This window comes from Cupressus sempervirens, chromosome 4 (genome assembly GCF_028749045.1).
Source record: "Cupressus sempervirens isolate cs-2001-9-10 chromosome 4, ASM2874904v1, whole genome shotgun sequence".
Classification (NCBI taxonomy): domain Eukaryota; kingdom Viridiplantae; phylum Streptophyta; class Pinopsida; order Cupressales; family Cupressaceae; genus Cupressus; species Cupressus sempervirens.
In genome coordinates, this window is record NC_143121.1 from 65,324,971 (window position 1) to 65,352,865 (window position 27,895).

Here is a 27,895-nt window from a genome sequence, read left to right on the forward strand (position 1 = left end):
GTGATGCTAAATGAAAGCTTACTCTAATTAGAAAAGAAAGACACCGCAAGATAAATACCTAAAAGACAAAGTGAATAATATAATCCTTCCAAACTTTGAAGGATAAGAGAAAAGTACAACATTTTCATGGGTGCATAAGTTAGACACCTATTGCTCATTAAGTTCCATGATAGAATAAAATGCCATTAAATTTGTTGTGCTCTATTTAATAGGGGCAATCCTTGAATGGCGGCATCACAGTCTTATCACCCAAGGTTACCAACAAATAAATAATTATGATTAGTCAACACAAAAAACTCATAAAAAGGTTTTATCGTACACACCCACAATTGTACTTCAAATAGTCAACCCAACTTAAGCAAGAGGGATCAGAGGAAGAATACACCACTGAATTTGAAAGGTTAGTGGTCATGGTACAAGAGATCTCCCAAGAAAGATACATTTATTTGGGGAATTATTGATCAAAAGAATGGTGAGTGCCTTGGACCCAATAGACTTGGTAGAGGCAATCCAAAAGGCACTAAAAAGTTTGATACACCCTCAACTAAAGATGATCCAAAACACTTGCATCAAAGATACACTCAAAGCATCTCCACAAAGAAGATAAACACTTTTGTAGGTAGGATGAACACAAAGGTTCCTCTCCACCTAAGAGGGACCAAGAAGAATCAAGGAGGAAAGTTTCATGCTTTGATTACTAAAAGAAATGGGAATCAGGTACAAGTGTAGCCAAGAGGAAAAGTTATGTTTTTGGTTTAAACATATATGGAAGCCAAGGCACTTATGTAATCAAAAGGACAGAAAGGTGTGCTTCAATTGTGGAGAAAAATGGGGGTTAGGGCATGTGTGTGGAAAAAAGAATCTAGCCCATGAATTAGAAGTAATAGTTGACATGCAAACAAAAGACGCCGCTAACAAGAAATCAAAGTTTGAAGGAGATACCAAAGCACCCGATCAAAGGATGAATAAATGGTAAACAAATGGAGCTTTGAGGAGGTGCAACTTTAGTAGCGACAAAATACATAGACAAACTCTCAAAATAAGACATTGTAATATATATATTCGTAGTTTGTTTCCATGCATTTATGTGTATACTTTACATTTTCATTATGTATTTACAAATTGGTTTCATTTGTTGGTTGACCTAGAAAGTATAGAGTGTGGATCCAATGGATATTAGTTCATTGGCTTCAAGTCATATTGTAAAGCTTCAAAATCTCAATTCTCATGCCTTGGACATGTTACATTTGATGCACTTAGTGTGGAAATGACACCAAAATAAGGCGCAAACACTTGGTGCAAGTTGGAAATCAGAGGCAAATAGGGCATGGTCATCATGTCATGTAATGAAAATGAGATGCAAATAAGGCACATGTACTAGGGAGGCATGGCATAAATCAGACCTGAATAAGGTACAGACCATGAAGGTATCACGGAAATGCAGGGTAAATAAGGCACTTTGTGTCATGTCCCCACCAGGAGACACTGAGAAGATATATGATATAATATTATTATTTATTGACAAAAGATAAATATTCTATAATTTGGAATTTCTCTGTAACTTCAGCAGATGTTTGTTGTTAAATTTCAGGGATTGCTGCAAATGTATTAACACTGCCATAATGTCTGGTATGTATGTTTCAAATGCAACATCCTCATATATATATATATTAAAAATTGAGAATAGGTCATGAATAGACATGTCCCTCCATGGGACATGTCTATTCATTAATTAGATAATTAATAATAATAACAAATTTAATCTCATATATATATTAATTTTCCTCATATAACAATGAACGTATATCTCAATATAAAGAACAGATAAATTATATCTTATATATAATTATATAAAGGTTTATCTGACAGAAGCTACCAAACATCAACACTCCCTCTTAGATAGGGAGGATAAACTCAAGACAAATATTACACCATTGGTAATATTAGGCATGATAACTTTTAAGGATATCTTCGATTAGAAGGTATCCACCATTTTGACATCACATTTGACATCATGAGTATTGGCCTTCAGAATATATGATATTCACCGAATACTCTGAGTAATGGACTCCAAAATATCAACACTTGATACTCACCATGTACTCAATAAGGCAATGGCCTGTATAACATCAACATATGATATTTTCCATTTTGATATCACAATTGAGTATTGCTCTCTTGAATATCAACATATGATATTCACCAAATACTCTTTGAGTAATGGCCTTCAGAATGAGATGCAAGATATTCACCAAGTATATTCACCACGTACTCTGTGTAGTGGCCTCTTTTGATCTGGAATTTTTTCTAAAAATTTGCTTTTTGCTTTTTAGAAATAAAAATTGTAAGAGGTATTTCATGAAACTTTTGCAGTTTGTCTATGAGAATTTTTGTTGGAAATCGGAAGCTTGGTTAAAGTTTTTGATCATGCAATTTCTTGGTTGCAGCAAAAGTCAATGATTTTTGAGTGTTGCATGTGTTGGTTTACCATGCAAAGTCTCGTATTTTGCCGCCCTTAAAAATATTTGATGGGATTTCATAAATTTTCCTTATAAAATTATTTGATGGGTTTTCATAATCTTTCACTAAAAAAATTTCTGATTTTGTAATTCGCAAAGTTGCATGGGATTCCTTTGTGGGTTTATAGTTTTTCGTAAAAAACTATCTGGTGGGTTTTACTATTTTTCCTAAAAAAAATGAAGCTTTGTATTGTTTTGTTTTGATTTTTTTTCATTGCAAAAATCATGCCATGTTTTGATTGATTTTCCACCCCAAAATTCATGTTCGCTTTTTCTGTTTTTTCTCCTTAAAAGTCACACCTTTTTGTAGTCTGTTTTGGGGCATTATGCACATTTGCAAAGTTTGGAGGGTGTGCTAATTTTTCCTCAACATTGTGCTAACTGTACTCAGTGTTTATCTTTGTCTCCAGGGAAGGGCAACCACATTATCCAACATTAGGTTGGATGTTTTGTGATGATTTTTAATTAGATGTTTTGCTGATTCTGGGAGGGTTTGTGGCAGAATGATATCAGTGGTAGAGTCGATTTTGTTTGGACAGATGTTGGCTTCTTGGTCATTGACATTTTGCAGATCCATGGAGGGTCTCAACCACAACAAAATGTTTTGAAGAATTTGTGACCAAAAGACAACAATTAGACAATGACCATTAAGGGAGGCTATTAGAATATTATAATTTTTCTTTAATGGTTATCTTAGTTAGTGTTTAGTTGATTAAGTAGTTTCTATTTCCGTCTTAAGTAGTTTCTATTTCTGTCTTTAGTTCACGATTGTTTCTTTAAGAAACATCATCTTTGTAAATTTATATAAGAATCTTTAATCTCCTTTGTTTAATACAACTACAACAACATCGATTTACCATAACAACTGGATATGCCATCTTGAAAGTATTGTCTTTCACTTTTTTTGGAACACTTAGACAGTGGGTTTACTTGTTCTTTTCAACCTTTAATATGGTTGGAACCTTCTAACAAGGGTTCAAGGTCTCCCAACAAGGATCTATCCTCTAATAAGGATTGTTGTACTAAATGAATTATATTTGACTTCTAATAGGGTCACACCCTTCCACAAGGAACTTATATATTAGTGCATTGTCTTGTTGGTACCATCCCCACCAGGGTTTTCCCTCTGATCAAGGGTTTCCCTAGTAAAAAAATCAGGTTTCCCTAGTAAAAAAATCATTGTGTTATGGTGTATGGTTTCTTACTATTGTGCATCATTGTTTTAAATTTTCGAGATTAGATTTAGAAGTTTGCATTTAATTATATTGTTTACAACTGATTCACTCCTCTGATTTCAGTTGTTTGTGGACTTTACTTCTTCACAATTGGTATTAGAGCATCAGGCCCTCTTTGAGAAGGAAGATTAGCAACTTGAGGAAATCTACTATGGCTTGTGGGAAGGAGAGTCCTAAATTTGATGGTGATAACTACGATAAATGGAAGAACAAGATGCAAACACATTTGATTTGTGTGAGAATTGATTACTAGTTGATTACAAGGGATAAAGTGGACGTTAAATTTTGAAGCAATTTGTTTTCATGCATTGATGAGGAGAATAAGATATTTCAGTTCAACATGATTACAAGGGAAGCATTGATAAGTGCCCTATTTGAATTGGAATTTGTTGAGGTAAAGGAACTTGACCTAGCACATGGTATTTGGACTAAATTAGAAAATTTATATGAAGGTGATGAATATGCAAAGAAAGAAAAGTTGCAAAATTGGAAAACTAGATTAGAGAATGCTAGGATGTAGGAAGATGAAACTATTACGGCCCGTTTGGTGAGCGGAATAGGAATACATATTCTGGAATACGTATTCTGGAATAGAACGTATTCCTGTTCTCCGTTTGGTTCAGCCAATATTTGATGGGAATTCGCGGACCCAAAAATTTATGTTTTCTAAAATAAAAAAAATGGAATAGGAATACGTATTCCAATACCACCTATTTTGGTGGAATTGCAAAACCCCATTTTTGGGCCAAAAATGGAATACGTATTCCATTTTTACTTCGTATTCCAATCCCGTTTTGGTTCATCCAAACAAGGAATTCAAAATTTTTGGAATACGTATTCCTATTCCGCTCACCAAACGGGCCCTTAGAGCATGTGCAAAGGATTACTGAAATTGGAATAGGGATAAAGAGCACAGGAGGAACTATCACAGAAGATGAAGTTGTTTAGAAAATTCTCGGATCTTTAACACCAGCCTATGAGAACAAGGTAAATGCAATTGAGGAAGTCATTCCGCTCATCAAAGATTTCAACAAGGAAATGTTTATTGGTAAGTTACAAGCTTTTGAAACTAGAAGATCGAAAGATTCTTTACCTAGAATTGATATTGCATTTAAAGCTAGTGTACAAAAGGATAAAAGAGTACTAACCAAGAGTGCGAGCACCAATAGCAGAATTCTCGGAGAATATGCAAGTGAATGGACAAAAATCCAAGAAGAAGAAAGAAAAATGGATGAACTTGAAGCCTTAATTGCAGAAAGAAAACAAAGAGGTAGAGGAGTGTTTAAAGGTAAGTTGCCTACAGTGTTATAATTGTAACAAAACTGGTCATTTTGCATTAAAATGTCCTACAAGAGAACCTAAGGTTAAACCTAGACCTTGCAATTCAAAATTTCCTAAAGAATGTATGTTAGTGATGATGAGATTGAGCTTAGGGATATTAACTTTGAGGATAGTGATAATAAGGATGAAATTAGATTTGTTGCTATTAAAGATGAAAGTCCTATAAAATAAGAGAAAGCACTTGTTTCACATATTCAGAAAAATATAACATATTGGATTATAGACAGTGGATGTTCATATTACATGACAGGTGACAAAGACAGGTTTGTGGAATTGAAAAGCTATGATGGAGGTGTTGTCAGAGTTGGTAACAATAGACCTTGCTTGATAAAAGGAAAAGGTTCAATATCACTTGATGGTAAGACTAACACTGATGATGTTTTTTTTGTTGATGGACTGAAACATACTTTGCTAAGTATTGGACAACTTGCAGACAAGGGTTATCATTTACAATTCACTGATAAGAAACATTCAATTAAGGATAGAGAAGGAAATGAGATTGTAACTAGTACTAGGACCAGAGGTAATATATTTCAGTTGAATACTTTTGAGATAAGTTGTTTTATTGTAAAAGTTGATGAAAATTGGTTATGGCATATGAGATTTTGTAACATAGTGAAGGTCAATAATTCCAATGTGGTTAGAGATTTCCTAAGATTGTGAAACCTTTTAACATGATATGTAAGGAATGTGTGATGACAAAGCAAAAAGGAGTACATTTTAGAGCAAAGCATTTACTACTTCAGAGAAGTTGGAAATTGTACACACAGATTTGTGTGGACCTACCAAGACAAAAACATTCTATGGTGAGATATTTTGTTCTTTTTCATTGATGATTTCACTAAGATGACGTGGGTTGCTATTCTAAGAGAGAAAAATGAGGCATTTGATAAAGAAAAAGTTGAGAATGAATCAAGATTAAATGTAAAATGTTTGAGGTCTAACATAGGTGGAGAATTTACATCTAATCTGTTCAATGCATATTGTGAGAATAATGGAATTCATAGACAAACTTCAACCCCAAAAATACCACAACAGAATGGAGAGAAATAGAATAGTTGTGAGGCAGAAAGAACAATGTTACTTGAAGGTAAAGTGACACATGTACATTGGAGAGAAGCAGTAAATACTGCATTACACACTATGAACAAAGTTTAGATTAGACAAGGAACAGATAAAACATCTTATGAACTTTGGTTTTGTCATACACCGAGTGTTAAATATTTCAAATTTTTTGGAAGCAAATGTTATAAAAAGAGAGATGATGAAAGAGGAAAGTTTGATCTTAGAAGTGAAGGTATATTTCTTGGATGTTCTACTAAAAGTAAGGCTTACAAATCTATAACTTAAGGCTAAGAAGATTTAAAAAAATGCAGATGTGAGAATTGATGAAAGATTTCAGGTACAAGAGAGAACTTTGGAGTATGATTCAGATGATGATACAAGTCAAGCAAGCACAAGTCAAAGATTAGTACAAAATCAGAATATAGAACAATAACTATTCTTTGAGATTGATAATGGAATTCATGTTCAACTTGATGAATCTAGAGAAGAGCAAAGAACGCTAAGGTATGTTCCTTTAAATCATCTTGATAATCAAATTATTGGTAGTGCAAGTAATGGAGTAATGACAAGAGGAAGAATGAGAAATGAGATTTTTTTGATTTTACAAATTGAATCTAAGAATTCTGATGAGACATGCAAAAATAAATCATGGATTAATGCTATGAAGAAAGAACTTGAACAAATTGAGAAGAACAATACATGGGAATTAGTCCCTAGGCCTAAAGACAAGAACGTTATAGGAACTTTGTGGCTATTCAGAAATAAAATGAACGAGCAAGGAGAAGTGGTAAGATATAAAGAAAGATTGGTATGTAGAGGTTATTCATGACAAGAAGGTATTGATTTTGAAGAAACAATTTTCCTTATGGAAATATTAGAAGCAATTAGATTATTTTTGGCATATGGAACTAACAAGAATTTCAAAGTGTATTAGATGGATGTCAAATCAACTCTCTTGAATGGAGAATGAGGAAGAAGTATCCATTGAGCAACTTGATGGATTTCTATTGATGGAATATAAAGATATGGTATGCAATTGAAGAAAATCCTTTATGGATTGAAGCAAGCACCTAGAGCTTGGTGTGCGAGGTTAGACAAACACTTGCAAAACTTAGGATTCAAAAAGTGAAGTGCAAACAATAATCTGTACCTAAGAGTTAATTTAGATGGATTATTGATTATAGAAGTTTTTGTGGATGATATCATTTTTGGAGGAAATCATAAGTTTTCTGATGGAATGAAATGAAAATTTGAGATGTCTTATGATAGGTGAGATGAATTACTTATTGGGATTGCAAATAACTCAAACTAAAGATGGCATCTTTATATCTCAAACTAAGTACCTTAAGGAATTGTTAGTAAAATTTTGTATGAAAAATTGTCAACCAGTTGAAACACCTCTGGTTACAGATTGTAGGTTGACTAATAATGATGATTCTCTTAGCATTGTTTAGACAAACTATAGATAGTAAAGTTGGTATTATGGCGAGGTATCACATAGATCCTAAGGAATCACATCTTGCAACAGTAAAAAGAATTATAGATACTTGAAAGGAACTTTGGAATTCAATTTATGGTATGATAAATCAAATGATTTCGCATTATATGCGTATACGAGTGTTGATTGAGCTAAATGATGATAGAAAAAGTACTAGTGGAGGAGCATTTTTTGTTGGAGGAAGATTGGTTTCATGGTTGAGCAAGAAACAAGATTGCATATCATAATCTACAACAAAAGCAGAATATGTAGCAATGACAAATAATTGTAATCAATTGATGTGGATGAAATAGACGCTAAAAGATATTGGCATAACATTCTTTGAACCTATTATCGTACATTGTGATATACAAGTACAATTAACATGTCAAAGAATCTAGTTTTACATTCAAAGATTAAGCATATTGCTATTAAGTATCCTTTTCTGACCGAGAAAGGCACTGAGAAGGAAATTAGATTGGAATATGCTAGCACTAAAGGGCAAGTAACATATATATTCACTAAACCTTTGGCTAAGGACATCTTTGAGTACCCTAGAGGTATGCTCGGGGTAATAGCCCCACCTTGTGAAGAGTAATTGATGTAGATACACATTGGTCTAGTATATTTAGAGCACATTCATTCATTTCGATGTGATACCTGGTACTGCTCCTTAGGGGGAGAGGTTGCATGGTACAGAGCTAGTTCTCTAGCTCTTATGTGATGATTTTTGTATAATAGAATTTGTTGGCACTTGACATTATTTTTAGTTGAAGATTGCTTTGATCCAATGAAGGTACTTTGATGAAGATCATCATCAAGGGGGAGAAAACTTCAAAAAGGAAAAAGATTAGTAAAAATCTTGATGATTGTCAACAAGGATAAGATCAATGAAAAACCTTTCATTAGGGAAGGTATATGCAGGAATGTATTAGAGATATTTAGGGAATTATATGTAGAGAAAGTTAGATTTTGAAGACTGTATATGTTGAGGATATTGAGAAAATTACATTTTGTTGTTTACTTTTGGATTGATGATTTTTCACCATATGTTGCCATCAATGCCAAAGGGGGAGATTGTTAGGAATTAAGGATATTGTTGATAATTGGATGAGTTGCAGAGATTTTGTATTGATGACAAGTTTTGTCATTGATGACATGTGTTCTTATGTTCATAACAAACTCAGGTTCTGTATATCCCAGGTTGTTTATTAGATCAATGAGGTCAGTGGTTGATAGAGTTAGACATGTAAGCTTACTTGTGTGCAATAGAATGAGTGTAGATATCATATCTATGTTTGCTATACTTTGTGTGATGATTTGGTTAAGCTACGGGTTGTTTAATAATGATTAGTAGCGGACTAGTGAACATGAAATAATGACTGAGATATTGGAGACATATTTACTATATATTATTTGGCGAACAATAATTAATGCTAGCAAGCATGGAAGGTGTTAGAAGATGTGTTCGTGTGCCTATGTTTGGAAGTGAGAAACATTTGGATCATAGAAGTGAAATTCTTTTTGGAAAAAACTGGCAAACCAAAAGAGTAGGATTTTTTGAAAAAAATGGAAAAAAAATAGATTTGCAAAAAAGGGTAAACTTGAAGTATAACAGTAAATTTTTTTAAAATTAAGGGGTGTTTCCACTTCATAGATATATTGAGAATAAATAAATTATAGAGTTAACTAGTAGATTGTATAGAATTGATTTTCTGCAAAACAAATCTTGTGTACTAAGTTGCCGGTTCGGGTTTGGTTCCAAGCTCACGGTTCGAGAATTGGTTCGCTGGTTTGACAAAATTTTTGAAAGCGGTTTGGGTTCATTTGGGTTAGTACAAAAACATGTAAAAATTATTAAATTTAAAAATAAAATAAAATATATATATACATCTTTATGAAGCATGAGTTAAAATTAGAATGTAGGATAGTACCATAAACACATTTAAAACTTTAAAACAGCATAAACAATAACATATCATGGTGATCATACCATCATATAGTAACATAGTTCAATCAACTTCAACATCAAAGATGAAAGATTCAAAACATTTAAAATATCAAGTTGAAGTGTCATTGTTTCATGTTCGGTGTTTAACAGTAACTAATAGAATGAAAATCTATTAAAATCTGAATTTTTAGTTGTAAGTTCTTCAATATTCATCTTTATCTTCTTCATATTCATCTTCATCTTCTTCTTCTTCATCTCCTCCTTCTCCGCCTTCGATATTACTTGCACCAAAGCCAATGGGATCAGCAGCAGAATTAACAATGGTATTGGCATCAAAGTCATCAAAATCATCAATTGTAAGCCCAGCAGTGGAAGCATCCAAGTCCGCAATCTCTGCATCTACATTCCACTTCGTTGTCTCCCCTTCTTTGTATTCTTAACTCTTGTGTGAAAGAAGGCGCAAGTTGTTATGCACAAATACCAAGTTCTTTGCTTTTTTTGATTGCAACCTATTGTGCTTCACTGAGTGGATGAAAGAATAGGGGCTCCAATTTCTTTTTGATGCAAAAGAACTAGCAACCTATAAAGACAACATAGGGTAAGCAATTAAAAAAGAATTAATTCAATCTTATAAAAAAATTCTTTTGAAGATAAAGTGAGCTAATTTAAAAAAAATAAAACTTACTTGTGATATAACTTTGATTGCAAGGGGCGGCAATGTTCGAAATTTTTGGCCATGGAGGTACCACCAACCATGAGCATCCTTCTTGAACCGATGACAAAGAGCATCATTACTTAGACCTCTAGCATTGACAAACTCTATGAACTCATCCATGATTACATCTCTTATATCATCATCAGGAAATATTCTTCTAAATGCTGCTTGGTACCCGTCAGACACTTCCATATCTCTATATGGTGGCAACCTTCCTGGTAGATCACAATATTATGAGCTATCGTATTTGGGGGTCAAGGCATAGGCAAGCAAATGTAATGGAGTGGTCATTTTGTTCCATCTTTCATTAATAATTTGTTGCACTTGTTTGAAAAAGGTCTCTTGTGGATCTTGCTCCTCCTCATTTATAACTTGCCTAATCTTCTCAATCATTGAGTCTATGCCATCATAGATCTCTCCAAGGCAAGGCCTATCCATGTCAGTGTACCTAAGCATTCTCATAATGGGCTCGGTGATCTTAATGAGATATTCCACACGTTCCCACCATGAGTCAGCCAATAGCCTATCCTTTATTTTGTTTGCCCTTTCAGTGTTCTTTAATAAAACTTACTTGTGATATAACTTTGATTGCAAGGGGCTGCAATGTTCGGAATTTTTGGCCATGGAGGTGCTACCAACCATGAGCATCCTTCTTGAACCAATGACGAAGAGCATCATTACTTAGACTTCTAGCATTGACAAACTCTATGAACTAATCCATGATTACATCTCTTATATCATCATCAGGAAATATTCTTCTAAATGCTGCTTGGTACCCGTCAGACACTTCCATATCTCTATATGGTGGCAACCTTCCTGGTAGATCACAATATTGTGAGCTATCATATTTGGGGGTCAAGGCATAGGAAAGAAAATGTAATGGGGTGGTCATTTTGTTCCATCTTTCATTAATAATTTGTTGCACTTGTTTGAAAAAGTTCTCTTGCGGATCTTGCTCCTTCTCATTTATAACTTGCCTGATCTTCTCAATCATTGAGTCTATGCCATCATAGGTCTCTCCAAGGCAAGGCCTATCCATGTCAGTGTACCTAAGCATGCTTATAATGGGCTCAGTGATCTTAATGAGATATTCCACACGTTCCCACCATGAGTCAGCCAATAGCCTATCCTTTATGTTGTTTGCCCTTTCAGTGTTCTTTAATAAAACTTACTTGTGATATAACTTTGATTGCAAGGGGCTGCAATGTTCGAAATTTTTGGCCATGGAGGTACCACCAACCATGAGCATCCTTCTTCAACCGATGACGAAGAGCATCATTACTTAGACCTCTAGCATTGACAAAATCTATGAACTCATCCATGATTACATCTCTTATATCATCATCAGGAAATATTCTTCTAAATGCTGCTTGGTACCCGTTAGACACTTCCATATCTCTATATGGTGGCAACCTTCCTAGTAGATCACAATATTGTGAGCTATCATATTTGGGGGTCAAGGCATAGGCAAGAAAATGTAATGGAGTGGTCATTTTGTTCCATCTTTCATTAATAATTTGTTGCACTTGTTTGAAAAAGGTCTCTTGCGGATCTTGCTCTTCCTCATTTATAACTTGCTTGATCTTCTCAATCATTGAGTCTATGCCATCATAGATCTCTCCAAGGCAAGGCCTATCCATGTCAATGTACCTAAGCATGCTCATAATGGGCTTGGTGATCTTAATGAGATATTCCACACATTCCCACCATGAGTCAGCCAATAGCCTATCCTTTATTTTGTTTTCCCTTTCAATGTTTTTTAATAAAACTTACTTGTGATATAACTTTGATTGCAAGGGGTTGCAATGTTCAGAATTTTTGGCCATGGAGGTAACACCAACCATGAGCATCCTTCTTGAACCGATGACAAAGAACATCATTACTTAGACCTCTAGCATTGACAAACTCTATGAACTCATCCATGATTACATCTCTTATATCATCATCAGGAAATATTCTTCTAAATGCTGCTTGGTACCCGTTAGACACTTCCATATCTCTATATGGTGGCAACCTTCTTGGTAGATCACAATATTGTGAGCTATCGTATTTGGGGGTCAAGGCAAGCAAATGTAATGGAGTGGTCATTTTGTTCCATCTTTCATTAATAATTTGTTGCACTTGTTTGAAAAAGGTCTCTTGCAGATCTTTCTGCTCCTCATTTATAACTTGCCTGATCTTCCCAATCATTAAGTCTATGCCATCATAAATCTCTCCAAGGCAAGGCCTATCCATGTCAGTGTACCTAAGCATGCTCATAATGGGCTCGGTGATCTTAATGAGATATTCCACACGTTCCCACCATGAGTCAGCCAATAGCCTATCCTTTATTTTGTTTGCCCTTTTAGTGTTCTTTTGCTTCCATACACCCCAATTTTTGCTGATTACCATACTTTGAAGTGCATCTTTCACTTGCACAAGTTGTCTTAAGATGATTATACGTGATGCAAAATGGGTCTCAGCAACCTGTGAGATAAATTAGAGCAAAAAACAACTACTATTAGATACATATTTTGGAAAACTAAGAAAAGTATACACATTGGAATTGCACAAGTAAAATATGAAAAATCAGAAATTGTCAAATTTAAAAATTAAATTACTAACTTGAGTTCACGTTCATTTACCTTCAATAGCTCCAATTTTGAGTAGTTCCTGAAAAGAGATTGAGTCATGTGGTAGTTTGTGACAAACATTTGTATGTCTTCAGCCTCTTCATACACTGTTTTGATCCACTCAATTTGGTTCCCAATCTTTTGTAGCATAATATTGAGTGAATGGACTGCACAAAGTGTCCAAAAGATATGTTGATATTGTGATTCAACAAACAAACCTGCTGCTTTACAATTCTTTGCGTTGTCCGTTATGACTTGGCCAATGTTTCTTGCACCCACTTGTTCAATGGCCTCAACATGTCCTTCCAAAACAAAGAGCGAACAACATTAGAAGACAAGCCATTTGCATACAGGCATCTTCCCAACTTAATGTCAGCAATATCCTGGGCCTTATTTTGAAAAGAAGTTTCTAGTGGCCCCTTTCTTTTGTGTACAATGGGGATATATTCATTGTCGGTGTCCATTCGAGTGCTGAAGAAGGGGTGGTCTTGTACTATAACATCTGAGGGGGGCTGCATTACCTTTGCTTTTTTTACTTTTATTGCTACTACTACCGAGTTCTATTGCACTGCATCCTTCTCTCTCTTCTGCTGCCTCATGCCCTTCAATGTATTTTAACACGGTGTGATTTGGTATAGGGACACCATTTTTGCTAGGGCATTTCTTGACTCCTCTTCCAGTATAACCACATAAATGACCTACCACACAATAATAAGAACTATTTCTTTCTACACCACATCCTTGACATCTCCAATGGAATGCACCACCTCTTGGAATGGGTTTTATAATGTCTACGTACTTCCATAGAGGAGAATTAGGGTTGGTTTCCATTCTTTGTTCAGTGTTGCCTATTGATGAAGAGGTAGATGACATTCCTTTCGAACCTTTCCCTATGGCAAGAAATTAGATACATGTTCATAATCTATATGCAAGAAAATGACAAATTTTGGAATAATGGAAAAGATTCAAGAACATATGAAGATTGAAAGAGAGATGAAAAAAATAAAATGGAAAAACTAGAACAAAAACAATAGTAAATGGAATAAGATCTTACCTCTTTGTCCTTTCCAGCCATTGCAAGTTTGCAAATGTGTATGAATGATGCACAAACACTTGAAAACCACCAACAAATCAAGCTTCAAACTCCTCCTTGCACAACTGGATGCTTGCTCAAAAACTTATGTGCTCTCCTTAAAGGAAAAATAACCTATTTAGAAACATCAAATGACAATGAAAGGGCACAAAACCAATTAATAACACCTTTTTAGATTACATGGATGCAGAAAAATTATCCAAAATTGCAAATAAATCATTCAAGTTGACGTACATAGCACGGGTTCTTCCTTGGTTCGACCTTGGTTCGAAATTTAATGCATGGTCCAGTTCGAACCAAACGGACCCTAGTCGAATTGGACCCAAATTTTGAACTGGTTCGAACCAGTTCATGGTCCGGAGGGGGGGGGGAGGTACTTGTGCAACCTAGCTTGTGTATCCTAGAGGATTGTGGTGCAAGAGCATGTCTGCTACAGGAAGTCTAGAGGCGACAAGAAGATAGCATGCAGTATTTTATTGCAACAGGAATTTAGGTGGCGATAGTAAGATAGCATATAATATTATTAATGCAAAAATTTATTGCGGAAGGAAGTTTGGTGGCGACAGGAAGGCAACATACAATATTAGTAAAATGCAGAAGTTTTGCTACACGAAGTTTGACTGTGACAGGAAGTCTGATAGTGATAGGAAGTATGACAGCATATTAAAATGCAAAAGTTTATTATAAGATTTAAATGATTCCCACTTGTTATTGTAATTGATGGAATATGAGGAGTCATTCGTTTGTAACTGCCCATGAACAATATACGATGGGCTAGAGTTTTCAAAAAGGAGGACAACCAAAGAATAGTTAAAAATGTAGTCTTATTAGCTTTCTTTGGCTGTAGACAGCCATTTATTTTATGTAGTTTGTTTAGTTTTCAATAAAGATTTTCATAGTTGAGTTTCATATTTTTCTTCTTCTATTTCTTAGTGTCGTCCTTGTAATTGATAAAGGTTTAATCTTTTAGTGATTCAATCATGTATGGAAAGATTGCAGAATATGTATTGATCTTTATTTGTGGGTTTTCAATTTAGGGTTGCTTATATTGAAGTTCATATGATTTGGAGTCAAATCTAAAATATGTTGACAAGTAATAACAAATTTTCTACAGAAAGTTTTCATCTTTCTGTCATTTTCGGACAGAACTATGTTAATGCAGATTTGCAAAAATAATATACGTTTACTTTGAGTTTTCCTCTATTTTGAATTTTTATGACAGAGAAATGAAGTAAAAGGTGTAGAATTTGATTGAAGAGCTCATTATAAATTATATTAAGATGTAGAGAAGATCCATTGTTGAATCCCTTGAGTGTTTAATTCCTTAAGGAGAGTTCTAGTGTTGATCCCTCTGCATCAGATTGGTGTTCTTCAGGTGCTTTTCTCTAACATGTATACAAAGACTAACGTAAAGTAATTATAGGTACAAAAAGTATTCTTGGTTTCATTTCATTCATCTAGATTTAACTTTTTAAGAACTAAAAACCATGCACAAAATAAAAAATAAAATAATGATTTAAATAAATTGATAAAATAATGTACTGTAGTTCACTCATGTTTTTGGGACTTTGTACTAAGACACTTGTGTTTGTGATACAGGAGCATCCTGGGTTGGCATGTTATCCTGCTCATTTTGGCAGTTGTTGCCGAGTTTTAGTCATTGCCAAGTTGCTACAATTGCCGAGTACTAGGAATTTTGCAGATTAAGCCGAGTTCAGGTCATCCCACGTCATGTTAACACTCGGGTTAGTGTGTTATCCCATCTTGCTCTGTAGTGTGTGCCGAGTTCCATAGTGTGCTGAGTAACTCTTCATGTGCCGAGTGACTCTTCATGTGTCAAGTTTTCCTATTTATGCCGAGTGTCAGCATTTTGGACGTGATTTTTGCATTTTTGGTGCGAGCCAACTTGCAGGATTTATTTCAATCGTGACATTTATGATGAGATCTTGCCTTGGGATGCATCCTGATCGTTGTTGGGTTGGCCATCTTGTTTTGTAATGTTCTAGAATGTTCTGTAAGCCATTTTGGCAAGTACAAATAGGAGTCTTGTGGAGTCTTTTGGGCATTCAGTTTCTAGAAGGAAGATAGTTGCGAATATTGAAGAGTTAGTAGCTGCGGCTTGAGAACCAGAGAATAGCTTGGTGGACCTGAGGGTACTAGTGTGGATTCTTCTTGGTGTTCTTATCCAGTTGTGGATCTGGACTAGCTAGGGTTTGGATTGGATCTTGAGGGATCTTGTAGAACTATTATTGTAATTGTTGTTATATTTGGCCCTAACCTAGAGGGCCTTACAGCCGAGCATATTGCATGTAAACAGTTATTTTATAAATAAAGAGTTGTGATTTGGTATCAGATCTTGTATTGTTTCTTATTGCTGTTGTGTTTCCACTGTGTGGTTTTATTGCTTAGGGCTAGGACATCTCCTTTGGGGATTCTTCTGCCTTGCACTGCATCAATTTGCATGGTGGCAAAGGGTTTAACTACACCTCATGACCACAATTGGCAAGAATGCTTGAGAAGATTGCATCCTAGATGCAACATATTAAAAGGATATATAATGTGCTATATTACTGACATGATGTAAAGAAGTACACAAGACTTGGTTGAGTTTTAGATAGTAATAGCTGAGAAAAAGTTTTATTCATCACATACACTTGAAGAAAATGTGATATCAACTAACAATTCTTTCTTTCTTAAATATTGAGGATGAGTGATGGTTATCAAGGAAGATTTTTGTTACCTTTTTAGTGATGAACAAATTGGAGCATGATTGGCCCAAATAGAGGATGAATGGTTTGTAGTTCTTTTGCATCATTTTGCATAAAAAAATATGTAGTTTTATTGTATATCTTTGTTGTCATTTGTATATAATACTATTTACTATGCAGATTTGACTTTTTAATTATTCTTCTACAAGTATCTAGGACAATGATGGCAAGGGATGGGAAGGCACACTTCTGTGATAGGTTTTTATAAAGGCCACTTTTGTAGGGGATGCTATGGGATAGCTATTAGGCATTCATCATAGACTTAATTAAAAAATTTGTAAGCATTGGTAATTAAATAAGAAATGTGATATTATCTATCTATCTAATGTGTGTGTGTGTGTGAGAGAGAGAGAGAGAGTGAGAGAGAGAGAGAGAGAGAGAGAGAGAGAGAGAGAGAGAGAGAGATGCCCAATTGGTTTGTATATTTAGGTGAGGGATTTATTATTGATGCTTCCCTAAAGCCTTTAAGACCATGTTCTGTTGTCAGACTCATTAACAAAGAGGAATTGTTATTTAAAAAGATAGCAAGTTATATTCCAATTTGACTTGAGATGGGATATAATAGATGCAGTTGTTTTAAACTTTTGTGAGTTGCCTGCGGTGAGCATGATTGATATATTTTGCATTATACATGCTTCTACCTATGACTTGACTCATAGTCAATGGCTTAAGGACTATAGAGTGTATTGGTCAAGGCATATTGAACTAGCAATCCAATGTATGGAATAAATCAATCCTTGACCATGACTTGGAGTGTGAGGATGCAAAGATCCACAAGAAGGGATATGCATTTTGTAAATTTTGTGATTATGATTAATCATTGGTCTATTACTTGGTTAGACTTGTAGTTTGTTGGCAACATCTCAAGTGGGGTCAAGTAGCAGTGCCCTTGGTGCACTCAGTGTCATGATATTGGGAGGGGTTGAGTGGTAGAGCCCTTACCACCAAGCTCAAATGAAATCGTTCAAAACCACATAGATCTTCATTGTGCATATTTTCATAATATTTTTGTATATCTTCAATGGGCATGTCATAAACCTATATAACCAGATAAGGCCTCAATATTGATTGGTCTTGTCCCTTTAAATAACAAGGGCACCCTTAGATTAGTAGGGGGAATGACTGGTCTTCCTGCCTGGTTTGATAGATGGGTCTTCCTGCTTAGTTGTATAGAGAATGGCTGTAAATTTGTTCTAAGCTACTGTTTTAATCAGTATTTCTACCTACTATACCAGAAATTTGAATTAACTGCATTAAACAAATATAATACCATAGTGACATGCAATGCGAAGGAAATGGTTTCTTCTATTGATTCCAAAATAGTCCATACAAATCTACCCTTTCATACATGGATCATTCCTTATATATTGTTCTTGTTGGTTAAGTAAACCATTGAACACATCCCTTCACTACTAACAACTTTTAGCATTAAGTACACTAATGATTTATTTCCGAACTACATTATCCCCCCTCCGCCAAAAGTAGTTGTCTTCGAAATGATTAAGACAAAAATGAGCTAACCAATTCACAAATGTTTAAGAGGAAGGTTGCGAGGACGTCCCTAGAATGGTGGTGCATGGTTGTCTCAGAAAGTCTTGGGTCCCTTTCTATGGCTAGTTGCTTCCTATGTTAGCTGTAGTAACCTCAAAGCATCTATCCTATCTTTCGTTGTTGTGGCTAGTCTTTCTGCTCGTGCAACTCTCTCCAATTCCCACTCTGTTTCTAATTTTTGTATTTTTGTCCATGAAAGAGCTCGTTCTCCTTTGATCCTTGTTACCTCCCTTTTGGCATGTTGTAGCTCCATAAAAGTGGTTCTAAATGTATGTCTGTACTATGTGGCATCTTCCATTTTTCTAGCTCTTCTTCCCTTTTGACACGTCCTCCAAGAAGTGTGCTCAATTCCTCACAGCATTTTTTCTACATTAGCAGTGATTCTACTACCTTAACTATTGCTCCTATGTCTGACTTCTTTGCCCTTTTAATTATATTTTGGGTAGTCTGTGATATGACATTTAATTCCACTAGGAATCTCTATGCTCTATCTTCGAATGATAGTTCCCCACCTTTTGTTATTCCTTCTTCCACGCCTTATGGGTGTGGACTTTCTGCTTTCATTCTATCTTCCCCTTCAGTTTGCTCACCCTATTGCTCTTCCCATACGTGTCCTATTCTCATCATAGTAAGAGAGGGTGGGGGTACTTTTACTTCCATCTAAATGTTTTCCAAAAGCTTGTTTGCTTCATCCATTATATCCTCCTCCCCTCCTTATCCAGTGCTATTCTTTTGATGACTGGGTGTTTGTTGTATCCCCATTCTACTAATTTCAGCAGGTGTAGGTGTGACCACTAGGGCAATTAGTTGAGCTATTTCTATTCCCTGTGGAGTGGTGGTGTTAATGGTGTGAGGTGCCTTTTTGCATGATTTTATATCTACCACCTTGGCATGTGGCATCTGCTCAATGGGAACTAACTGTGCTATTGATGAAAGTTGTGACGCAGTGAATGCTATCCTTTTGGCTCCCCAATTGAAGAATGCCTGACTTCTCACTATCTTGCCGGATCCATCTTGTATCTTGTGGTTGGCTTCTGCTAGTGCATGCTTTACATCCTCCAAGGGCTGTCTTCTCCCATTGTTGCCGTATAGAGTCATTTCCTATTGTTGTCATATAGTTGCCATCTTTTAAGTTTGTATGGATACCTCCTCCTGTTCTTACTAAATGGGGATCCTCTTCTTCCGTATGGATGCCTCCTACAACTTTAGTTCTAGAACCCTCTTCTTTTGTATGGTGTTACCTCCCACCACTCTCATACGAATAATCCCTTCACCCTCTGCCGTACGGTCACTCCTATATGGCATACAATTGCCTTGTTATCTCACATTTGTACGTTGTATCCTTGCGGTGCCTTGGGTTGTCTTTTCTCCATGGAATTCAATTGCCTATTCTGGTATGACTCTTGGCAGTGGTCCTTCAATTAGTAGAAATGTGACATCTCTGGGTGTTCCTCTAAGGGTGTTGTTTGTGATATGTGCCAGCCAAATTTCATTTTCCTTGGAACTTGAAGTTGCATCTTCTGTTGTTGTCCCTTCTTCATCTAAGCTTTCTTCCTCTTCCTCTGTGTTGCATGTATTGATGAAAGCTTCACGCCTTATTCTTTTCTTTCTAGGTTCCGCACTCCCAACATCGAATGTGTCAAGGTGCAGCCAGTAACTCATTGCCAATCGGTAGGGTTCTAATTTGTTTGTTGGACTAAATGTCCCCCAAATGCTTTGGAGTTGCCTATGTGCAAAGGGCTTCTAGAAACATGGATATGGCATGTTGGGGCATGTAGAAAGTCTTATGTCTTACTTCTAGAAATTGTTTCATTCCTTTTGACTCCTGAGAGAAGTTGGGCCCAATTGTAAATCCTTCCCATATTCAATCCATTTACCAAGGGCACCATCCATATGGCTATATTAGAGGTTCCACTCTCTGCTGTGAGTTTTCTCTTGGCCAAATGCATGATGCATTTCCATTTTGTATTAGCTATAAAGGTATTTTTTTCAAACCCCTACAGTTATTCTTACTCTAGATACTTTCCCATTTGTTTTCTGTAAGGTCATCTCTACAAATCAGCTGGAGCGATTTTTTCTTTTCCTTTGTTGACATTTTAGATGGGGTTTTGGCGGGGTCTTGCCTTCTATTTGGAACTCCAAATACCTTGCTTACTTCTTTTGGAGAATAAGAAATTGTAACAGTTTGCTGCAACTATTGAATCTTGGATTTGTGCCCTTTGTTATCATATCTAGCAATCATTGTTCTAAGCACAGTTCAAATTCTTTCAAATAAAAATGGGCATAAAAATAATCCTGTCTACCTTTGCTTTTTGCAATGCAACCTTCAACACATGGTTGTCTTCGCCCTTCTCCAACCATGCATGACATTGACTTCCAGAAACGATTTCAAATGTGATATTCATTGTTGTGGTTCTTTCTTCATTGCTTTTTCCCCTTACCTTTCTCTTCATGGAGGCCATGTGTTTTCCCTATAACCTATTTCTTCCTCTTTCTTCCCGTGAGTCTATGATTGTGCTTTTGGTGGAATTTCCTATGCTGGTCTTCACCATATTGTGAAGTATTTTAATTGTCTTTTCTTCTCTTATGTTTTCTTCTATCCAATTATTCTTTATTATGTGTCCTCCTATATCTTTCCTTTCCTCTTTTGCATTACTCCACATTCATATGACTCGTACAATCTTTGTTGCTTTCATACAGTGGTTTGTATGATTTGTTTCTCTTGCCATTCACACTCTTTCACCTATGTGTTATTTTTTCTGTTCGTTCCTACAATAGAGGTTGTAACAGGGGCTTCCTTCCTTGCATGGCATACTGGTGTGGTTTTGTGTCGTACAACATCTCCCCTTCCTATTGCTTGTACGTCCTTTGGTTGTATGGAATTTTCTTCCTCCCGTATGACTACTAGCTGCATGGAAGATATTTGATTTGTTTCCTTCCTCCTGTGCGATTTTACTCCTATTGTGCTCTTCCTCAGTTTTGCTCATGTTTGAGCTCTCCTTCCCTGTTATTGCTCTATAATATCTTCTTAGAGTTATGTTTACGTTTAGTTTCTTTTTTAGTGCTTTTATTTTTTCTCCTCATATCCTTTATTTTTTCTTTATCTTTGTTTTTCATAAGTAAAATTCAATATCACCTCTCCTACGTGATTGCTATTGTGGGTTTAAAAAATTGTCTTCATTTTTTGTCTCAACTTCCAACACATTAATTTGAAACACCTATTTTCTTTCTTTATAAATTTTAAGCTTTGATCTGTTTACTTCAGTTTTTGTTTCATGAATTTGTAACATATTGCAATCTGGTTGGAAGACGTCATAACCTTCCATATTCTAGTGAAATAACTTGTTGAAAGAGCTAGTTTCATCTTCTAAGAAGTTCGCTAATCTTAATATGCCCTCCTCATCAGGTTCTACTCCTTCACCTTTGTCCCATTCTTCACCCTTTGCTTCTGAATCTGAGGCTAACTCTTGACTCACTGTCTAGTTTTGAAGATCAATTACATATTTCTGTTCTTTTGCTTCAATGGAAAGAGTAATCTTTTTCCAATTATGAATAGCCGTAGCCATAATAAGCCAACCTCTCTCTAAAAGTGCATCATACTCTTTCTTTTCTAAAGCAATAACTACGAAATCTAGGGAGAATTGTTGCATACCAATCACCACTTTTAGTCCCATCGATGTTCCGGTGGGCTTGATTTCGTGTAGTTCTGCTCCTACCAGATGGAATGTAGGTGGCTGGAGGGTTGGTTTCCCCAAGGCTTTCCAAGTTTCTTTAGGAAGGATGTTTACACTAGATCCTCCATCCATGATAATGTTTGTTAATTTGCAAGCAATTATTTCCATTTCCACAATGGCAGGTGTCCTCCCCACTATTATTGTGAACGGAGTATTCATGTCTTTTTCTCCCCTTGATTCCTCTTTTTCCCCTTTCTTTGGTTTCTCCTCTTGATCACTTTCTTCTTTTGTAATAGCAACCTTCAATTGTGGTAGAGTCTCTAGCAAATCCGCTACCCTCACCGGTATGGGAGCTTGCAACATTTGTTGGATAATGTTGGCTTTGATGTTGATTTACAGGGAGTGGGTTTGTGCTACTAACCTATCCTATTTTTGTGGCCTCTAGGATGTCTTTTCTTGCCTCCTTTAGTTTCTCCTTCTTTGTACTCACATCCAAATATGCGAGTTTTCTAGCTTGTGTCCTTGTAATGGCTAAGACTTCCCTCCTTGCTTTTGAAATATCAATCATGTTAACTATTTTTTGTCTAGGACAGTCTGCATATTCACGATTTATCAGTCCACACCATTTGCACATCTCTCCACTTTGTACTCCACTTTGGTAGTCATGTGCAAAATAACCCCATTCGTCAGATCTCTGAAATTGTATCATGGGGCATCCTTGAGCTCTGTATTGTATGTGGCTTTGAGGTGTATTAGTATTGCTGTTATTATTACTTCCCTGTCGAATTTTGTGATACCCTCCTGGCGATACCTCCATGTTTGTATTTCTTGATGGTGTGGAGGGGGGCGTGGCTTGTTCACCTTGGGTGAAGAATAAAAGGGCACTTCTTGCCTTTAGGTTATAGTGGCATTCCTTAATGGAATGTTGTTGTACTTGGCATATGTCACATAATGCCTTCTTTGGACAATTGGCGTTTGTGTGACCCTCCAGTTGGTAGTTAGTACACCAAAGCTCCTTTGCTTCTTTTGTTGCTTCTTTCTTGACGACCATCTCCATCATTCACATCATATCTCTTCTTAATGCCCATATTGTCTTGTATTCTTCTCCACTCTCTCCTTCTGTGCTGCCACTATCGCTCCCATGCTTTCTTCCTTTTGAAGTCTTGTTTTCACTTTCAATGACGATGGTACATGTGTAGGCATGTGTAGGAGGATGCTGGTACCACCTTCATCTTCCGCCTTAGGGATGGTGCTTGTTTATCTCAAATTTTCCTATTAGTTTTTATAGTCTCCAACTGTAGGCTCGTATTGATTCATTCTTTCCTTGTTCGGTATTATGTATTTTGGTTACTATTTCATTATCATCCAGTAATATCTAAACTCTTCTTCAAAGGGCATTTTGAGATTCTTTGGTATATCGGTCTATGGCAATCCCCCTTAGAGTGGCCGAAAATGCTCTCAACCACTCATCTTGGTCATTCTCTCCATTTGCTTGCCATATAATTATGCATGTCTTGTAGTGACGTGCTAAGTGATTTGACCCATTGCCTATGAATCTCAGAATTTTTTGTTCCTTTGTCATTTTGGCCATTCTAGTATGTCGACTACTACCTTGTGTGTTTACTGTAGGCAAGGTTACTTCTCCTCCTTTCCCGTGTACCTCTTATTCCCTCCAGTTGGAGCTACCTTCGTGGCTTGCTTGATACTCTCTTTGTTTTGGTGTTTCTAGGTTTGTCCACTCAACCCCCTTGTTTCTGGTTCTTTGGAAATAGCCAAGTTTGCTATTCCTATTATGGTAGTTTCAATCAGGTTCTCTGCCTCCGATTTAAAGTGAGTTGGTTCCTTTAGTTGACTCCTTCATTCTGGCTCACTAAGTCCCCTTAGATGGCAATGCCTCTCCTTGCGCTCTCTGATGTGTAAGGTCCATCGTAATGCAACTTCTCCCTCAGTCTCCTCTACTAATTGCCTTGGGTCTTTATTTGGGATTACGGTCATTAATTGTTTCATTGGCTATGTGTTCTACATTGCGAAGTGTCTTGCTCTTGTGTCTCTCCTTGGTTCCTTTCGACCAATTGTTGGAGCACTTGTTGCCTCTGTTGTTTAGGTTGCACTTTGGCACATTGTTCCTCCAACTGTATTAGATTCCTTGCCAGCAGACGAGCTATTTGTCCAAGGAGATCGTACACTACTGATGAGACTGAAAATTCATCATGTACCATGCTCTCTCTCCCGAGCTTCCTTTTGCACGTATTGATTGAGTGAAACTTCTGACACTTGCACCAGATCTTGTATTACTTGATCCTCCCTTGTTATTTTGTCCTCCTCAACATCACTGTCTGTGGCTAGTACTTGCTGTAGGAATAGGTGACCCATCACTCCATCACCTCCATTGCCGTGAAGTTATGATCACAAGACCTCTAGGTTTGAAAATAGGTAGCGGCGCCAAAAATGTAGATTGGTTCTAAGCTACCGTCTTAACCAGTACTTCTATCTACTATATCGACAATATGAATTAATTACAATATACATATATGATACCATAGTACCATGCAATGCGAAGGAAATGATTTCTTCTATTGATTCCAAATAGTCCATACAAATCTATTTTTTCATTAAATGGATCAATCCTTACGTATTATTCCTGTTGATTAAGTAAACTAATAAACACATCCCTTCGCTACAATAAACTACCCTGACTTCCTTACTAACAACTTTTAGCATTAAGTATACTAATGATTTATTACTGACCTACAATGGCCTTCCTTTCCTGGGAGAATGGCCCTTCTAAACTCTTGGATAGCTTTCCTGGGACTTTTGCTGGGAGATGGGATTGGCAGATGATATAGCCTTCTTTAATGCCTACTATACTGCCTCCTACACCAGATGTTGGTGGGCTTCTTCTTTGAAAGGTTGTAAGGTTCTTTTTAAAGAAGTAACTAAAACTTGCCCGGGTGTGTTAGGGATGGCTAGCTACCCTCAAGGCAAATGGGTGAAATCTGTATGTGCCAGGGATGGTTAGCTGTTGCCTAATGTACCCTGAAATCTATTTAATGTCATGGGGATGTTCACAATTTAAAAAAAAAAGGTGGATGGGCTGGGGAAATATCCTACCCATGTCCACAAACTTGAAATGTCTTGTACAATTCATGGGGTTACTTTGGGGAGGGGCATAGGCTTTTGACCATTGTATAAATGGCATAAATTTACATCATAGGTAGTTTATTGTTTCTGTATAAAAATACTCCCTTATTGTTTAAATCATAGTTCCAAGAATCACGGCGATTCATGCGATTCACGTGATTTGGCGATTCGATTCAAGCCAAACAATTTTTTGTGAATCGGTGAATTGAATCAGCGATAAAGGGTTTATGAAATAAGTTACTCACTAAATTTCAAGGGTTTTTTAAATTTTCCGATTCATGGCCGATTCGATTCCGATTCATGGCCGATTCACGATTTGATTCGGCCTTGCCAATTCCGATCCGATTCCGATTCTTGTTACTTTGGTTTAAATATTTTAGAAATGGTGTGGACTCTGAACATTGGTATTGTTCTCAGCATCATATAATTGTTTTGGTCTGATGCAAAAATTCTCAGAAACATAATTTTTTTATTTGGGCTGTGGATATTCATGCTTACAATTGTATTGTTTTCATTATCATTGTGTTTCTTCAACTCTCTGAATTCTATTTTGAAAATGACAAGCTAGCCATTTTTTTGTTCATACAGATAAATGTAAGCAGTGATATTGTCATGTTTCTTTGCACTTTGTGTCGGGTTTCTTTCTTCTATTTAGCTTATACTTAAAATTCTGCATGCATTGCAGGTATTTATGTTGGAGACAACAAGGTCACTCATTTTACCAGAGGAAAAGCTGAATCGGAAGACAATGCATTGCTTGATCTGCTTTTGATAAGCTCAAGCTATTCTAAGACTACTAAAGCATGTGAGGCATGTAGACATCAGCAAGATATCAATGGAGTAATTTGCTATTGCCTTGATTATTTTCTTGATGGAGGAGCATTGTACCGTTTTGTATATGGAGTCAACCTAGGCTTCTTTCTTGCCAAAGCTCGAGGAGGGACATGCACACTCGCAGAGTCAGACCCACCTGAGACAGTGTTGCATAAGGCAACATATTTGCTTCAAAATGGATTTGGATACTACAATGTCTTCAAGAACAACTGTGAAGATTTTGCTATTTACTGCAAAACTGGTTTGCTTGTAATTGACGGAGTAAATGTTGGTAGTCAAGCAGCATCAATCCTTGCTGCAGTTGCTGCAGTGTTTTCATCCCCTTTGCACTTTTTGACAACCAGCATACCTGGTATAACAGCAGTTGCAGGTGGAGTGTACTGCTTCAGTAGGCCTCTTGCTGATATTGGTAATCATAAGGATGCAGTCAAAATTCAAGTGGAGAGCTTGACCGCTAGGCTTGGTGTTAATGACTTGCCAGTCATGTCGTCTGTTAGTGCAGAACCAGTGTTGCAAGTGCAAATGTAAAGTGTTATTCTTTATGGAATTATCTTAAGAGAATCATTTTGTTATGAATCTGTAGCTTCAACGTTTCAATATTATAGGGTTTCATATATTGTTTGAGTACATAGTCGATGGAAGTTTCAGATTGGGTATTACACCAATCTTGTGGATATGCATTAGTATTTGCCAGTCTCTAGAAACAACAGTACAGGTATGAAGAACTATCTCCATATTTGTAGCCACCTATTCTGGTGAGTTTTTTTCATATACAATGTCGCTGTATCCATAGTCTTTTACATGCTTAAACTGATTCTGAATAGTGTATCAGTAACCATATCCTCGCATCTCAGGTTGCTATGATTTTTGTGTAGGCAGTGGTAATTGCCATCAATTGTCTATATTTTCAAATACTGAACTATTTTTGATCGTCCATTTTAAATATAACAGGTATTATGATTGATGGACAGAGCCTTTTGTGTTAGTGATGCCTATTAATGTATAGTTTTTCTAATGTCTTTTACTTGTTGGGTTTTCCTCTCTTTTAATTCTTACCTTCAAATTACAATAGCATCATTTGTCAACAAACACAATCATGTCAGTTATCTCTTTAAGATGAATAATTAAAGGTTTTCAACTTTGAACTGTTGTGGAGTGGCAAATGCGAGGCTAAACCATAAGGAGGCTATGGTAGAAAATCTGATGGGTAGCAGTGGCTTGTAAGGGATGAGGTCAAATGCATGTCCTGGGTAGATACTAATGAAAATAAGATCCATATGTAGGATACAGTACATCCTCCTCCATGAAGGGTTCTTTGGATTTTCAAATCTATGTAAAAACTAAAAGAAAAGCCCTCTGATTCCAATATGTTTTATTCTAAAAATGCAACTGGCTTATGGAGTTCAGAAGGATTGATTAGAGTTGTCTGCTGAGTATCATTTCCTTGTACAGTAATTTGGAATTTTAAGAAAATGTCAGTTAGTAATGAGCTTTGAAAATGAATAAATTTTAGAATGAAAGAGAACCAAAAGATTGGGTCAAATAAATGCCATTAGGACTAGACTGGCGATTTTGACTTTTTAGCTTTCCTCCCATTCTATTGTTTTGTTGTCACATAAGCATTTCCATTGCTTGTATATGTAAATGATACCAAGAGATTGGTCAAAATCAGAATATGTTTACAGGCAGAATATATGCAAGTGTTAGCTAACAAAGTTATGGCTGGCTTGGTTATTGCATTTTTCTCACCTAAATTGATGTTCGTAGACTTTTATTTATGGAGATACTCGAGTCCTCTCACTGATTAGAACAACTTTTATGAAACTTGTTGTTCGCTGTATGTTTCCAATGTACTTGATTTTTAGTATTTGGGCCAGTCACATATATGGTATTGTTCATGATTTCAATATTGGACTAGA

At 36.2% G+C, this 27,895-nt stretch overlaps 1 protein-coding gene across 1 annotated transcript in view; it reads left to right on the forward strand.

Moving 5' to 3' along the window:
* Positions 1–26,946, forward strand: part of LOC149559960 (protein LEAD-SENSITIVE 1-like) — a 73,311-nt gene extending 46,365 nt beyond the window's left edge. Inside the window, exon 2 of the mRNA XM_089824376.1 lies at positions 25,828–26,946. Coding sequence (XP_089680502.1) covers positions 25,828–26,504 — 677 coding nt within the window. The 3' untranslated portion in view covers positions 26,505–26,946. The remainder of the gene's footprint in view (positions 1–25,827) is intronic.
* Positions 26,947–27,895: the final 949 nt, after the last annotated feature.